General features: G+C 53.5%; 6 protein-coding genes across 6 annotated transcripts; 3 read left to right on the top strand and 3 right to left on the bottom strand.

Moving 5' to 3' along the window:
• Positions 1-754: 754 nt before the first annotated feature.
• On the top strand, positions 755-1,572 carry A1O1_05842 (uncharacterized protein; the record flags this gene model as incomplete). The annotated part of the gene is made up of 2 exons (XM_007726726.1): positions 755-903; positions 966-1,572. 2 exons carry the CDS (start codon positions 755-757, stop codon positions 1,570-1,572), a joined length of 756 nt encoding a protein of 251 aa, XP_007724916.1.
• A 105-nt stretch (positions 1,573-1,677) lies between these two features.
• Positions 1,678-2,478, top strand: A1O1_05841 (uncharacterized protein; the record flags this gene model as incomplete). The annotated part of the gene is made up of 1 exon (XM_007726725.1): positions 1,678-2,478. The coding sequence occupies one exon, from the start codon at positions 1,678-1,680 to the stop codon at positions 2,476-2,478; it is 801 nt and encodes a 266-aa protein (XP_007724915.1).
• Positions 2,479-3,369: 891 nt separating this feature from the next.
• On the bottom strand, positions 3,370-5,324 carry A1O1_05840 (uncharacterized protein; the record flags this gene model as incomplete). The annotated part of the gene is made up of 3 exons (XM_007726724.1): positions 3,370-4,039; positions 4,114-4,725; positions 4,780-5,324. 3 exons carry the CDS (start codon positions 5,322-5,324, stop codon positions 3,370-3,372), a joined length of 1,827 nt encoding a protein of 608 aa, XP_007724914.1.
• An 835-nt stretch (positions 5,325-6,159) lies between these two features.
• Positions 6,160-7,461, bottom strand: A1O1_05839 (uncharacterized protein; the record flags this gene model as incomplete). Its single annotated transcript, XM_007726723.1, has 5 exons — positions 6,160-6,455; positions 6,531-6,825; positions 6,886-7,040; positions 7,105-7,230; positions 7,284-7,461. 5 exons carry the CDS (start codon positions 7,459-7,461, stop codon positions 6,160-6,162), a joined length of 1,050 nt encoding a protein of 349 aa, XP_007724913.1.
• A 504-nt stretch (positions 7,462-7,965) lies between these two features.
• A1O1_05838 (uncharacterized protein) lies at positions 7,966-9,756 on the top strand (the record flags this gene model as incomplete). The annotated part of the gene is made up of 5 exons (XM_007726722.1): positions 7,966-8,159; positions 8,231-8,521; positions 8,585-9,056; positions 9,133-9,330; positions 9,424-9,756. The coding sequence occupies 5 exons, from the start codon at positions 7,966-7,968 to the stop codon at positions 9,754-9,756; spliced, it is 1,488 nt and encodes a 495-aa protein (XP_007724912.1).
• Positions 9,757-11,161: 1,405 nt separating this feature from the next.
• Positions 11,162-13,097, bottom strand: A1O1_05837 (MFS transporter, SP family, sugar:H+ symporter; the record flags this gene model as incomplete). Its single annotated transcript, XM_007726721.1, has 4 exons — positions 11,162-12,313; positions 12,374-12,429; positions 12,488-12,701; positions 12,762-13,097. The coding sequence occupies 4 exons, from the start codon at positions 13,095-13,097 to the stop codon at positions 11,162-11,164; spliced, it is 1,758 nt and encodes a 585-aa protein (XP_007724911.1).
• Between the last annotated feature and the right edge of the window lie 1,404 nt (positions 13,098-14,501).

The raw sequence follows: 14,501 nt of genomic DNA, 5'->3' as shown, positions 1-14,501 counted from the left end.
GCGTAGGGGTCTTCCCGCTGTCTTCCATATATACTTCAGCGTAGGTGTGCCAGTTGAAGTGACTTGACAAGCACCAAGGCTTGTAGTGAAGCCTGACTCTGTGGAGAGAGCAGAGTAAAACCACAGAAGGTCGATACGAGGCTCTGGTTGTAGCAATTGAAGTGGTTCAAGTTGCAGCAAAACCACCGCCACTGCCATTGAGGTTGGTGGTCTTGCCTGTTCAGGCATGGTCGTGGGCTTGGCGCGCGGCTTAGAGGCCTTTCACGGCTATACCTAATTAGTCAAGCTAGTGCGGCCCTAACACAGTAGGCGTAATACTAGCGTATAAATAGGAGAGCATACCGTTAAGTACCTAGGTACATACTACCTAGTAGTTAGGTAGGTAGGTAGGTACTTCTGTCGTACTATGTGATAGCAAGAATGTATCGACACCGCAAATTAGGTATAGCCAAAACAAACAATCAACTGGCCCGACAAGACCCCTCTGGCGTGTTTATCAATCGTTGTATCTCCGCATGGAACCCCACGGTTTGGCTTTTCTACTAGTACAGCCTTGCGTTGGCTATAGGCACAGAAAGCAGACCCCACCTTCATTTTCTCTGTCAACAGTCGTTATAATGGCCGTGGCTGTTGTGACGCGGGACACAGACGCAGTGCACAGTGGCCACAATAGCCCAGGCCAGCAGCTGATACCGCCTGATTGCTCAAGCCGTGGGAAAAGCCCTGTCCGTCACCGAGAACCCAGCCTGACCGAATGACTACAGGGAAACGGCAAGGTTCTACCAAGAACGAAGACATAGACAGAGACCGAGACCGAGACCGAGACCGAGACAAAGACAAAGACAAAGACAAAGATGTCGTACACCACCAGCGGAAGAGTCAAAGACTAGAGAAGAGCTGTCGGTTTGCTCCATTCGTGTTGTGATCATTACTTGTTGTTTTCTCTTTGACTGATGTTACTAAAGCGAACCAACGTCCGCAAAACACACACAGAGAACCTCCCAAGCCAACTCGCAAAAGCCTTCGGCTGCAGGAGAGACGATTCACAGCCACACAACGAACAGCAAAGGTAAAGAAACGAGAGAGGAGTCTATCACAACTGCAGAGAAGAGGAGTCACGCAAGACCAACACCAACACCGTCCAGAGGAGGACAAAGGCCTGTTCACGGCATCACCGCCACAACCAGAAGTGCACAAAAGCAGTTAGTTACATCAATGACCTCAATCAACAGTGTTGCTAATCTTTCCTGTACAGCTAAACGGCAAACTTGCGAGATTCATGAAGACGAATCGAATCACCCGGCGAAACCAAGACGTGGACTGGCACAATACACCGAGGCGAGAACCAGACCTCTCAACAAGGAGGAGTTCATTGAAAGCTGGCTGGAAGAGTCATTCTGGTCTCGCAGAACGTTGACACAGGCCGAATCCCGACTTGGCCAGGCAGTCGTCAATATGCCACGCAAGCCTGCTCCCGCCTTTCCGCCCACTAGGGATGTTTCTGAAGGCAGAATATCTAGCTCCAGCAGGTCCGAGAAATCGGTGGCAAGCGTGCATGATGCGGATTATTAGGAGTCCTTACGCTATCGCAACATCTTCATTGAGCGCGCCGATCCCCCATCGGAATTGATCTCGAGAGCGCAGAGAATCATATCACGCTCACGAACCTCTCCTGAGATGGACGACGTCACGGTCCAGAAGTTGAGGGATAAGTGTCGTCGCCTCCGAAATGAAGCGGAAAGTGTCATCATCAACGAGCTTGCCCGCGACATCATTCCTGCGATGAAGGAGCTCCCTGACCAGAGATTGGGGAGGAGTACCGACCAACATTGGTGCAATTCAGTCCCTGTCCCGCTCAACGCGGCAAGTTTGGCCAACCCCCTTCCCATGCCTAAACCCAAACCAGATCTCGTTTTCGGATATTCCGAGGAAGCCTTCACCAGCAACCAACTCTTTACCATCGATCTTCTTGTGGACGACCAGTTCGGCCGAAGCTATGCCGTCCCGGACCAGAAGGTTCGATTTCCATTTCTCGAGATCGAGTTCAAATCGCAGGCTAAAAACGGAACCCACTATGTCGCAACGAACCAAGCCGCCGGCGCCGGCGCTATTGCCTTGAATGGCCATCTGGATCTAATCCAGCGCAGCTTCGGACTGGAAAGTTTTGACTACCAAGAGCCACGGTACTTCTCGATCAGCTTGGACCATGAGTTAGCTCGGATAAACGTACACTGGCTGGGAGCTCCGGCTGAAGGAGAGCAACATAGCTTCCATGTTGAGGGATTGTCTCAGCATCTTCTGCGCGATTCAAATGGTATTCGAGCGGCTTCCCGAGCGATTAAGAACATTCTGGATTACGGTGCCGACAGACGGCTGCAAGCAGTGTGCGAGACACTGGATGCGTACCGGGAGACGGTGCTCCGGACCAGAGAAGCGGCAACCTTCACGCCAGACAAGAGGAACGATGCTATCGCGTGATCTTGGAATATGAGTGGCTCAAGCATCAAGTATGACGGGTCAGCCCACCTTTGCATACCTCGCGAGGAACTCTGTCGATTGAGCGACAAGGGGGGTGCGCCCCAATAACAACTGGGGAGGTGCGAGGTAGGATGGACGTTCCCGCCGATGCTCCTCCCGAGATTCCACGGCGCTCTTCTGTTGCACCGACGACGGGAGGCTACTCGTCCTCCCCTCCATCTTAGGATATTGTAATATCCAGGCAACCTGTTTGCAGGAAACGGCAAACAAAGAATCACCTCGAAGAGGCAGACCAGAACGAGAAGGCAGCTATGGAGGGATGAGGCGAATCTAGAATTCCATCCTGGCTGAGATGGCTGGCTCGGTCAGGCCAGCACTAATCCCATTGGTTGTCATGAGATAACCGACTTGGTGCTGCTGTACAATTCAAGCCCAGCTATCCCATTTATCCGAAGACGAGTGCCTCGAAATGTCCGGGCGGCCGGAAGCAGAACTTGTTGTCCGAGTGGACAGCCGACGGCGGGCCTCTCGGCGAGCGCATCCCATCGTTAGATCATCAAGTCGACAGACTGGATCGAACTCCCGGATCCAAGTGATCGTGGGCGGATACATGGACAGGCGCGTCCGAACAGGTGAGGTGGTGGGAGAAAAGTCGGAATCAATCAGGCAGAGAGCGCAAGAACTGCTGCTGTAGCTGATGGATCCTGCTGTTGAAATTGCCGCGGCGGCCACTGGCCTGAGACCAAACCATGGAGCTGGGGCAACCGGTTACCAAGCCGGTATGGAAATAGCCCTCAACGCCGTCGCTCTGGTGAGGCAGGACATCGAGCAAATAACGCGTCATGAAAGTAGATTGTAGCCATCATCCAACAATAAATCTCCAGTCGCTCTTCATTCAGGCTCTGCAGTCAGATAGGGGACCTCGACCAGTTCGTCAAAGGAACAACCAAGACGTGGGTCCATGTTGAAGACATTGTCGAGTCCACGCCAGAAATGGGCGTCCAGCCGAAGACTGGCCAGCCGCATTGGCTCAAAGAATCGAGATTGCGTGCGCAGGACTCGCCGTAACTTGTTGAGAAGAAACTTATACTGACCGGCCTCGTTGACCTCTGCCGAGGTCACGACAAGCAGTATGGCCAAGTATGACACGGTTGAAAAGAGGGTACTGGTCCACGATGGCCAAAACTGTTCAAAATCTCGCCCGGTCAGCGAAGACATAAAATCGATCACGGACACGAGGCAGGTTTTCGCCGCGTCGCGACATCGTCGGCGAGCTTCATTGAACTCGTCTCTATCACCCTCAATGATGAAGAAGTCTACCTGTGGGTTGTCGAATGATCGTAGTAATGCTCGAATAATTGATATTCTCGCCGCGTAGTATGCCAGCTGGAGTTGGCTTCGCGGCTGCGTCGAGTCGGTGGACTGTTGCACTTCGTGGAGGGAGAACTTTGCTGATGCTGGCAATTCGTTATGCCAGGCGGAAAGGTCGACGAGCAGCGGACGCACAGTTTCAAGTGTCTGACGAAAATCAGTGGCTAAAGTCGCGCTCGCTCTCAGGGTGCTAAGTAAGCTCTCGATTAGCTGCACTGTCATTGCTTGCCAGCGTGTATTTTTCGATGGCAGGGAAGGGCTCACAAAAGTTTTCGGAGCACAGAACCGATGATACCAGTTATCTTTGAGAACTCCAGGGCAAAAGGATGTTCGGCAACTTCAGAGGTCGTGCTTCCAAGATTGCTTCCTTCCAGATGGTCCAGCATCCAGTTTTCCTTGGATATTCGGGTTGGCCGTCCTAGGGCTAAGGCAAGCCAGGTATCCAAAGCGAATACAACCCAAGACAGGCGGCGGCGCAGGCTTATTTGGTGCTGTGGTATGTTCCAGTCAGCAGGGTCGAGGTGAAGACCCAATGTCTCCGACATCGAGACCAGAGTTCCGACCAAGGCCCACCTGAATGGTATCTCAGGACTCAGGGGGTCCAGCGGCGGACTCAATAGAAGGATGATCGCAGTCTGTACCATATTAATCGATGCTTTGTGAATGTTTCTGTTGAAAGATCTCCAGGCGATTTCCCAGAGTTGCCGTGGTTGAGGTCGAGTGTAGACAACTTGGATGCATAGATAATCATCTTGAGCGAAGAATGGATCAGTGATCAAATATATCGCGGCAAGAAGATGGACGGGAGCGTCGGACGACTGGGGCAGAGATTCACTGGAGAAAATGGGGAAATGAGGGACGATGAGTTTCATAAACCTGGCCGAGATAAGCGCTCTGGATCCTCCGGTAAATAGGCAGAACAGGTCTCACAGCTTGATCAGACGATCTCCTACGTCCGGGGCAACAAGGGTCTCCAGTTCGGCCCGCTCTTCTAGGACCGAAGGATGGGCGGCTGAGACAGGGCCAGCTTCGTTGTCTCTCTGCGCTTCTGGCAATGAAAGCATCCAAAGCGTCGGATCCGGACCCTCGGATGTAAGACGTGTTGCGAGTTTCTTGAACCATATCTCATTATTCTCGTTGAAGCGGTATCGTCGAAGTATATTCGGATCCTGCTCACCGGTTGGCCCGACGAAGTGACCGATGAGAGCGTCATCGAGCGCGTGCGGTCCAATATCAGCGTTTAGATCAGGCATCTCGGCGAAGAGCTCATTCAAGGTGTTCTGGCCCATCGCTGAATCCAGTGCAGCATGTGCATTACTATCCGAATGCTGATCTTCGGCTGAAAAATCTGCCAGTATCGGCTCTGCTGATGCCCAATTGTCGCCGAGAAAGAATTCGGCATTGTGCTCGGTGTGGTCGACAGCACTGGAGAAGACCCCGAGACGAACATGTTGCCCGGCATTACCAGCAGGCATGACTTCAGTTGGCTGTCTCTGAATTTGTCCACGTGATTCGAGCGTTTGTCCTGGGCCATCGTGCACGACTCCTGTGGCAACTGTAGGCTCTGCCCTGCGAGGTTTCCTCGGCGCAGAACCCTTGTCGAAAGTGCAATCGCGGCCATGCAACCGACACTGGCGACAAGGCAGAGAGTTCTCGACACGACAGGCTGCTCGACGAGACCGGCAAAAGTCACAGGCACGTTGAGATTTGCTCATGTATCGTCGGGAGCCCGTCACTGCCGGAGGAGACATGAGACCTGCACAACTCTTCCTCGGAGCGAATCAATTCGGTAACCTGGACGACTGAAGCGTCTAGCATGCTGTTGTCTCTGGGTGGCCACTGACGATTGCATTACTGTGCGAGAGGGCATCAAGAAGGTCACAAACAAGGGTCGAAGACTCGTATAAAGTCGGACAGATGAGGTCCGAATAGATACTACTAGTACGGTTATAGTACCTGAGGCCAAGCCTTAATCACGTGAAATCTTATGTGATGAACTTAGGGGAGTACAGGTGGGCACAGCGCATCAGAGTGCAACAATTTAAGTTGTACGTTGCTGTACGCGACAGCATTCTTATTGACATTGAGCCTATAGCTCTGCCCCTGGAAAGCTGCTTTAATGGGCCCAAGAAGGCCTATCGCCTTTTCGTACTAACTCCAGATAGACGGCTCTTGTGGCACGACGAGCCAAGATGGGCAGAGGATTGTGCGCACAGGGGAAGTGACAAGTGGCAGTCCAAGGGGCCAGATCGTCACGTCGAGGTCATGTGGGTTACAGTCTCTCCTACTATCCTACTACGAAACCTTTGACTAAGGTGCCAGTCCATGTGCCCGGACAAGGGCGGCCGCCGTGTCCTTGATATACTCTCGACTCAAGGAAAGACCTCTTTCAGGATGGTTGTAGTGGGCAAACGCGTGAGGCATGCCCGGATACCTCTTGATGACCACGTCGTTTCCAGCCTCACGCAACAGTGTCCCGTAATACTCTGCCTCATCTCGGCCGGGGTCGAACTCGGCGGTGACGATGAAAGCAGGGGCAAGGTTCTGAAAAGATGGTGCCAGGACCGGGGAACACCGCCAGTCGTTGAACGTCTTCTCGCGCACTTCTATCTCCATGGGTAAGCCGGAGCACTGGTTTCGGCAACAAGAAGCATACACTTCCACGGACTGGATCGACTTACCTGGGTCAGTCCCGATCCAGTGATCGAGGAACCACTGCAGCCTTCCCAAGGGTCCCCAAGGCACATCCTTGTAAGTGACAAAGCTCTCATAAGGCACGGGGCCCTCAATGTCTTTGCCGGTGGCAGGCACCTGTCGGAAGTCAAAGGCGCCGACGGTCAAGAGTTGGAGTTTGACGTCGATGCCTTCGTCCCGTGCAAAGTGAGCCATTACAGCACTCATCTGACCACCGGCGGAAAGCCCCCCAAAGGAAAGACTCTCTGGCTTGACATTCAGCTCGGCGGCATGGGAAATCACCTATCATCTGATCAGCCGCTGATTATATGCCGTGTTTGCGCATCTGTTTTTCGTGCCTACCCATTTAATCGCTGTCCAGGAGTCGTATAGGGCCACTGGGAAGCGCACTTCAGGCGAGAGTCGATAATCCACGTCGACAACCACTATGCCCGCGCGGTTACACATTTCGCGACACCACGCAGCCTCCGAACCAAGCCCGCCGACTGTCCAGCCTCCTAAGGAGAAAATCGTCAGCAAAGGGAGTCTGGACAGCACACCTGTCGCCTAACAGGATCTTACCTCCGTGGGTGTTGATATGGACAGGAAAAGGGCCCGGCCCCTGAGGAGTATACACACGAACGGTGACTTCGCCATCGGGGTTGGACACTGGCACCTTCCAGTCACGCACGTTGAACACTTGCGGGCCTGATGGGAAACGGTGAGTCTTTGAATAGAGTCCTGCCCGGGAAGGGTCGTACCAGCCCAGACGGGATATGTAAAGCTCAGGCTCGCTGGGTTTTCGCGATACTCTTCCACTGGTCTTTCGTCGGCCCTTGTGGTATACGCGCCATGCTCGTCCCACAGTTTACGAAACTCAGGGTCGAGCCCAGGGAGATATTTCTCTGGAATCGGTAATCGCTTTACCTCAGCAACCATGGTGGGAGATGTCGAATGTCGAATGGCTCCTTGCCTTGGATCGAACACTGTTTGAATCCGATCCATATATAATATAATAACATTCTTTACCTGAGTCGGGACGCCGACGGATGGCCAAAGCATACAGGCAAGGGGGAGCCCTATCAGCATGTCGGCGTCGCTTCTGATTGGCGGCATCCAACCTCCGTGTCTCTGGTTGGCTGACGGCCGTAGGATGGAGGATGGATATTCAATCGGGGGGTCCACATCAAAGGGCGTCCAGCCAAATGCAGCTTTTCAAGATCTGTTCCACTTCGGGGCTTCCTATCTGTCGCTCTATAGTAGACTGATATTCCCAAACCAGGCCTATCTGCTATCTAGGCCGTCGCTACAGGATGATCGCTGTCCTATCTTGACGCCCAGGATTCAGTCGTCTTGACCAGAAAGATAAAGTCATGAATGATGGCCACGTCCATTTCCTAATGCCATTGTGCGCTTCGATCCTCACTACTGGAGGCCGTCAAAATGAGCAAACTCTTCGAGTCGCAGGCAGCGTCCGGCGCTGAAAAGACCACAACGGTCGATGCAGAGTCGGCGAGCGTTGCCGTCGGTGAAGCCGCCAACTCGCTCGACACGCTCGATGCCACGGTGGTCCGGTCTCTCAAACGCAAAGCCGACTTCATCCTACTTCCCATGCTTGCCGTGATGTACCTGTTCAAGTGAGTGGCACTGTGGCACAACAACACTTCCCCCTGATCATACTCTTCCCCCATGCTGACGACATGTACAGCTCTCTGGACAGAAGCAACATGGGTAACGCTCAGACGGATGGGCTGTCGCGCGATCTACACCTCAAGGGCAATCAGTACAACCTAGTTCTGACGTTCTACTATGTGTTCTTTGTCATATTCGGCCCTGCTTCCGGCATGGTGACCAAGAAAGTCACCGCGCGATACAGTCTCCCCGGCATGATGATGTGTTTCGGTACGGCGTCTGCTACTACCGCGTCAGTCAAGAATTTCGGCGGCCTCATGACCTGCAGGATCATGGTTGGAATCTTCGAAGCCGGCTTTCTGACTTCGTATGTTCTCTACCTTGGCACGTTCAAAGCCATCGAGTAAAAGCAACTGACCGGCTCTGCTAGGGTGGTGTACTATTTGTCGACTTGGTATACTCGGAGCGAGCTCGCCGCTCGCATCGGCATCTTCTATGCCGCTTCAGTGGCGGCCTCGGCGTTTGGAGGCCTCCTCGCTTTCGGCATGTTCCAGATCAAGGATGGAAAGCTCTTTAGCTGGGCATACCTGTTCATCCTGGAAGGCTGTTTGACCGTGCTGATCGCATCGATTGCCCTCGTCGTCCTACCGGAGTCTCCGCGGAAGGCCTTCTTCCTCACGGAACAGGAGAAAGACGTGGCCGAACAACGCATCCTTCTGGATTCCGTCGAGTACATCGAGAACCGGTTTGTGTGGTCCGAGGCCCTGTCCGAATTCAAAAGCCCCCACATCTACATCCGTATGGTTCTCATGTGCACCGCGGGCATCCTGGTCAGTTCCAACGGCAACTTTCTCGCCATCATCACAGCTCGGCTGCAATACTCGGTGGTCAAGACGAACTTGGTATGTGAATCTTGTATCTTGTATCTTCTATCCTTTATCCTTTATATTCCAAAGACTGACTCCTCATGTTTCGCAGTATACTGTTGCCCCCGCCCTTGTCGCTGCGGTGATTCTCGTCGCCCTGTGCGTGTCATCAGACCACTTCCGTGAACGAGGCTATCATATCGCCATCGGGTTGAGTTTCAGCTTGATCGGCTACATCATCCTGGCCACGATTGACGTGGAAAAGCAGAAAGGGATTGCGTACATGGCAATCTTTTTCATGACCGCTGGCGTGCGTCTTGACTCCTCACCCTCCCCATCCTCCTATCGGCGGCATTCAATTATCCACAGGACTTCTGGTTGACATTCACTCTTTCTTTCCTAGGCTTATCCGACCAGCCCGCTCGGCACGGCATGGACCGTCACCAACATCACCAATCTCAACGCGCGCGCGCTGACCTCGGGCATTGTCATCGCGTGTGGCAACGCCGCCGGCCTCATTGCCAGTAATATCTTCTTCACGGACGAGGCTCCCAGGTACATCACGGCGCTGGCAGTCAATGCGGCCATGTCTGGGGTGGCGCTGGTCATCTCCTTCACCTACTCGACGTGGATGCGGTACGAAAATCGTCGCCGGGACAATATCTATGGCAAGGAAGAATATGTCACCGTTGGGGTCACCAGCACCAGAGATCCTAGATTCCGTTTTCAGCCCTGAACTGGGACCATGTTCTTTCGTGCCGTCCTTGTCCTGATTTTCAAGCCGAGTCAAGAAGGAAGGCCGCGTTGTGCGAGTGTGGATTGAACCCAGGGGTTCAGTTCCACTTCCCCGGGAGAAGCAGATACTAGTGTGCGCATATAGAGATAGAAACAGCCATAGATCGTCAACCAAGTACTTCGAATTCAAGAGACCAAGCCAAGTCCCATAGAGAGGCCGCTGCAAAGCTTGTTCTTCATGATGGCTGCACTGTACAGTGTATACAGGCCCAGAGGGAGGAAAGTCATGGAACATAAGTGGGCAGTGAATAGTACTTCAATACATGCAAAGGCTCCATCGACACCAAACATCCACTTGATGCCGTGAACAACCAACAATTGCATTTTAAGCTTAGGGCTCTTGGTTGATGTCACGCAGATAACGGCGGAGACGCCTCCCAAGCCTCAAGGATCTCCGGGGGCATAGGGATCCTGGGATGGTTAAGGCTAGGGAGGCCCCAGGAGGCCAGGGGCCTAAGAACACCTCAGAGATTAGGTAAAAGGGACCACCTACAGTACCTGACGAGACATCTCGTATCGCCTTTGGAAGCGGCGCTGTCTTGAGGCCCAAACATACAATACCCCCAGCAGACCTCCTGCGTCTTTCATTGGAGGGCCGCACAAACATTTCTCCCCAGCACCCAAAGCTTGACTTTGAGTCGAGGAAGGGTTCGCTAGGCTGAACAGCAACCATATGACAAGGCTGGCAGGATGCTAGGGACGTCCCTTGCGAAGTCAACTTGACTCTCGACACGAACCCTAGGTCCCGTGCTACTCTGCTGCGTTGAGGTTGACTCATGAATTTGAAATTGAAATGTTCTTTCGTTTGATGTATAAGTGGGAAATTCTTTCAATTTGTTTCAGTTTTCCACATTATCATTAGGTCAAGTAGTCATAACTACCAACACCCAGAAATGTACAGATCCGTGTCGTCGACAGGACAGACACCCAATAATAGTGTACAGAGAGACATTGTCGTAACGATCGTACCTTGGAAGGCCAGGTATGCGTAGGGTGGGTATCGTGACAACAACCACAATCACAACACTCGTACAACAAGTGTTGGGCCACGTTCATCCACACGCAGACAGGCCTCCCCTTTCTCCCCCACGCAGAGAGACTCCTCTGGTGTCCCTTGATGCAGTCACATTTTCTCAAACTTCTGCTTCTCTCTCTTCCCTTGTCTCCTTTCTCTCTCTCTCTCTCTCTCTCTCTCTCTCTCTCTCTCTCTCTCTCTCTCTCTATGCCGCACAGCCAGTGGCGACATATGATTAAAGGACGCCTTGCGTCTCCAAGCAAAAACATATGAAATCATCGCTTAGTAGTGAAACGAAAAAAAAGGGCATCACAATGGCGATGGTTTTGGCTTATTCGCGATGCTCAGCCTCCTTTTCTGTGCTTGCTTCATCCTCGCTGGGGCGGACCGGGGCGGTGGCCGGGTTGGTTCCAGCCTCTCCGGCCTCGGCGACGTCTTCATGGGTTCCCGCGCGTCTCCGGATGGCGGCGATCTCTTCCGGCGGAGGAGCGACCCAGGTTGAACTCTTCCAGGGCTTGACGCCGAGGATGTACATGGCATCGAGTTCTTCCAGGGTACGACCCTGACCCTCCATGACGAAGAAGTAGACGAGAAGCATGCCGATCAGGTTGCAGCCGGCGAAGACGTAGCCGTAAAGGAAGTCGATGTCGCCGGTGATGAAGGGGGTGAAGAAGGCGATCAAGAAGTTCCAGAGCCAGTTGGCGGCGGTGGCCAGGGCCATGGCCTTGGCCCGGTAGCGCGAAGGATACAACTCACCGCCGATGGTCCAGATCATGGGGCCCCACGTGGTGGCGAAGCCGAAGATGAAGAACGAGGCAATGACAATCATGGCGGTTCCGCTCGACTCGGTGGCTGGTGGGTCGTCGCGGTTCAGGGAGAAATGTCCGACGCTGGCGAAGATCATGAACATCATGAACATCCAGCAGGAGCCGACGATGAGCGACTTGCGACGACCGTAGTGCTCGACGATGTACAGGCCGTAGAAGGTGGTGCCGAAGTTGATGCCGTTCAAGATCATCTGGGTGACGAACGAGTTGTTGATGCCCGTGGCTCGGAAGATCGTGGTGCCGTAGTAGAAGAAGTAGTTGGCGCCCGTCAGTTGCTGGAACGTTTGCAGAGCCATGCCCAGGATGATACGGTAGGCCATCTTGGGTGCAGACCACATGTGGATCCATTCGCGTATGACACCTTCCTTGCGCGCTTCGGCGCGGAGCTGAGCACCGATTTCCTCCAGTTCGACGTGTACGCTGTAGTGGTTCGGGGGAGCGCCGTAGACCTTAAGCATGACCTGCTTGGCCTCTTCTACTCGTCCCTTGCGGTAGAGATAACGGGGCGTGTCGGGGAATAGAAGGATGCCGCCACCGAGGATCATGGGCCAAAGGAAGCCAACACCCATGGGAATTCTCCATGAGCCGGAATTGCCCCGTTGGTGTTCATAGGTGCCGAAGTTGATGCAAGCGGCGAGGAAAATACCAAGGGTGATCTGTTTGAAACGACAGTCAGTAATGCGACGGAAACACTGGGGAAACCGGTGAGCACTCACGAATAGCTGGTATTCACTGATCAAAGCACCACGGATATGACGAGGTGCGGTTTCAGCTGCGATACAAAGTCAGTACAGGAGAAAACTTGATGGTAGGATGGATCGGTTGCTTACACATATACATGGGCACAATCAGGGACAGGGCGCCGACACCGAGACCAGCAACCCATCTGCCCATCATCATCTGATACCAGTGCCGATCTGACGAGATCATAACGATGTTACCGATGCCGAAGATGATACTCCATACGGTGACACTCAGTCTTCTGCCAATGCTATCGGCAACGGGAGCGGCGACCAAAGCACCAATCAAGGTACCGATTGAAAGCTATACAAATGTTAGCTTGGCCACAAAACAATGTGAAGGAACAAGGGCCAATTAGCATACCAGTGACACAATGAGACCTGACCGGACGTTGCTGAAATAATATGTTCCGTCATCGTGACGCTGGCCAAATCTTTCTCGGAAATCTGGCATCTCCAAAAAACCACTGATCTGACCAGTATCGTAGCCAAAGATTAGACCTCCCATGGAGATGAGACAGCCCATCCAGAAGGACTGCCAGGTTACTCGTTTCAAGGGTGAGTAATCCAGGTTGGCCATGGACTTCCTCGAGTCCTGCCGGCCGCCCTTCTTCGGGTCATATTGGTCGTAATAGACATGGTTGGTAAGGCCGAACGACTCGCGGGACAGCCTGAGCTTCGGAGCCTTGAGGTGGCCCATAATGTTGTTTGTATGTTTGTTCTATTGAGGTTTGTGTGTTTGAACTTGAGTTGGAAGTGGCGTTCTCCAGACGGGAGAGGCATGGGCCTTATATTCTTGGGACGGACGTCCGCCAGGGAAAACCATGGAAGCACACGTGGACGAGGTTGTCTCGTTATGTTACCTCGCACAACAAGCGGAGGCCAGCGGATTGGGACTAAAGCCTTGGGTGAAGCACGGGGTTGGTGGGTATGGGAGCCAATGGTACACCCCGGTGAGGGATTTCTCCAGGTCCAGGTCCAGTTGTCCGCACGAGGCCTGTGCTGTGCTGGGTTCGATGTTGTGACGTCTGAACAAGGCTCTTCTCCGGGCTCCACTGTCACGAGGAATCACAAGTTACAGTGACAATACGGTCCCCGTCGTAGCGTGTGCGCCGTGGTTGCCGAGGAAGTCAGCCGATAGCTGCAGAGGATGGATCTCGGACCGGATGAAGTCAAGCTTTGTGGCTCAGGCGTCGACTATCGAGTGACCAGGTCAAGCTTGATTCACGTCTAGGTCGCATTGGAAGCGTGTGAAACAGTTTTGCGCTTGAGTCCGCCGTTGTGGGAGACGTCGAATGGTCGAGAACAGCAAACCGAGCCTCCCGGAAGAGCGCGGAGGCTGGCTATCTCAGCATTCCCCTGCGAATGTCAGCATTATAAAGGCTGGTCATCTGACTATATGACGACAAGTTCCTGCTGGGCCTTCCGGGGGGAGACGGAAGCAGTACAGCTCCAAAAATTTTATGGGTATTTGGAAAATCCATCCATCTCTTGTCCCCGTGGGGAGGAGGCGTGAGAATACGGACGCCGTATTATCAAGCACCATGGCTAGATGTTGACTTCAGACATATCCTGAGGCCTGCACATGTTTTTGAACGGCCCGAAGACCTAGGGAATAGCCTTTCGGGTATTGCCATATAGTGATTAAATCAAGAATAGATGATGAGGCTCTTCGAGGGCAGATGGTTTGAAGCCCGATTGAGTCGGCCAAGCCCTGGACACAGAGCACCACCGCCCATCTCTCTGATCGACAGGAGTATGACAGGCAGTGCTATGGCAGTTAGTAAGACTCGGTCAGAGCACAAAGTTCAGTCGCGGCAGTCGTTTGTTCCTGAATGCCGCGGGTCAGTGCATAGTAATCGATCCGACCCTCGGTTGAGCAGCCGGAAGAAGGACGGCGACGGCGACGGCGACGAGGTTCCCTGGGAGTCTCTATGATTCGAGATGGGCCAGATACTAGTACTGAGCCATGACGCCAGCCGCGCCGGCCGTCGACCAGGCTCGTCAGGCGGTCCGACAGGGACTTCACCTCGAAGTTGAAGTGGTCGTCCGTGTCCAGCCTCAGGGGCCGCGATGGGATCCCCCGTCACATCGTTGTGGGCGT

This window comes from Capronia coronata, assembly GCF_000585585.1.
Source record: "Capronia coronata CBS 617.96 chromosome Unknown acBCG-supercont1.5, whole genome shotgun sequence".
NCBI classification, from domain to species: domain Eukaryota; kingdom Fungi; phylum Ascomycota; class Eurotiomycetes; order Chaetothyriales; family Herpotrichiellaceae; genus Capronia; species Capronia coronata.
This window is presented reverse-complemented; position numbering and strand designations above follow the sequence as displayed.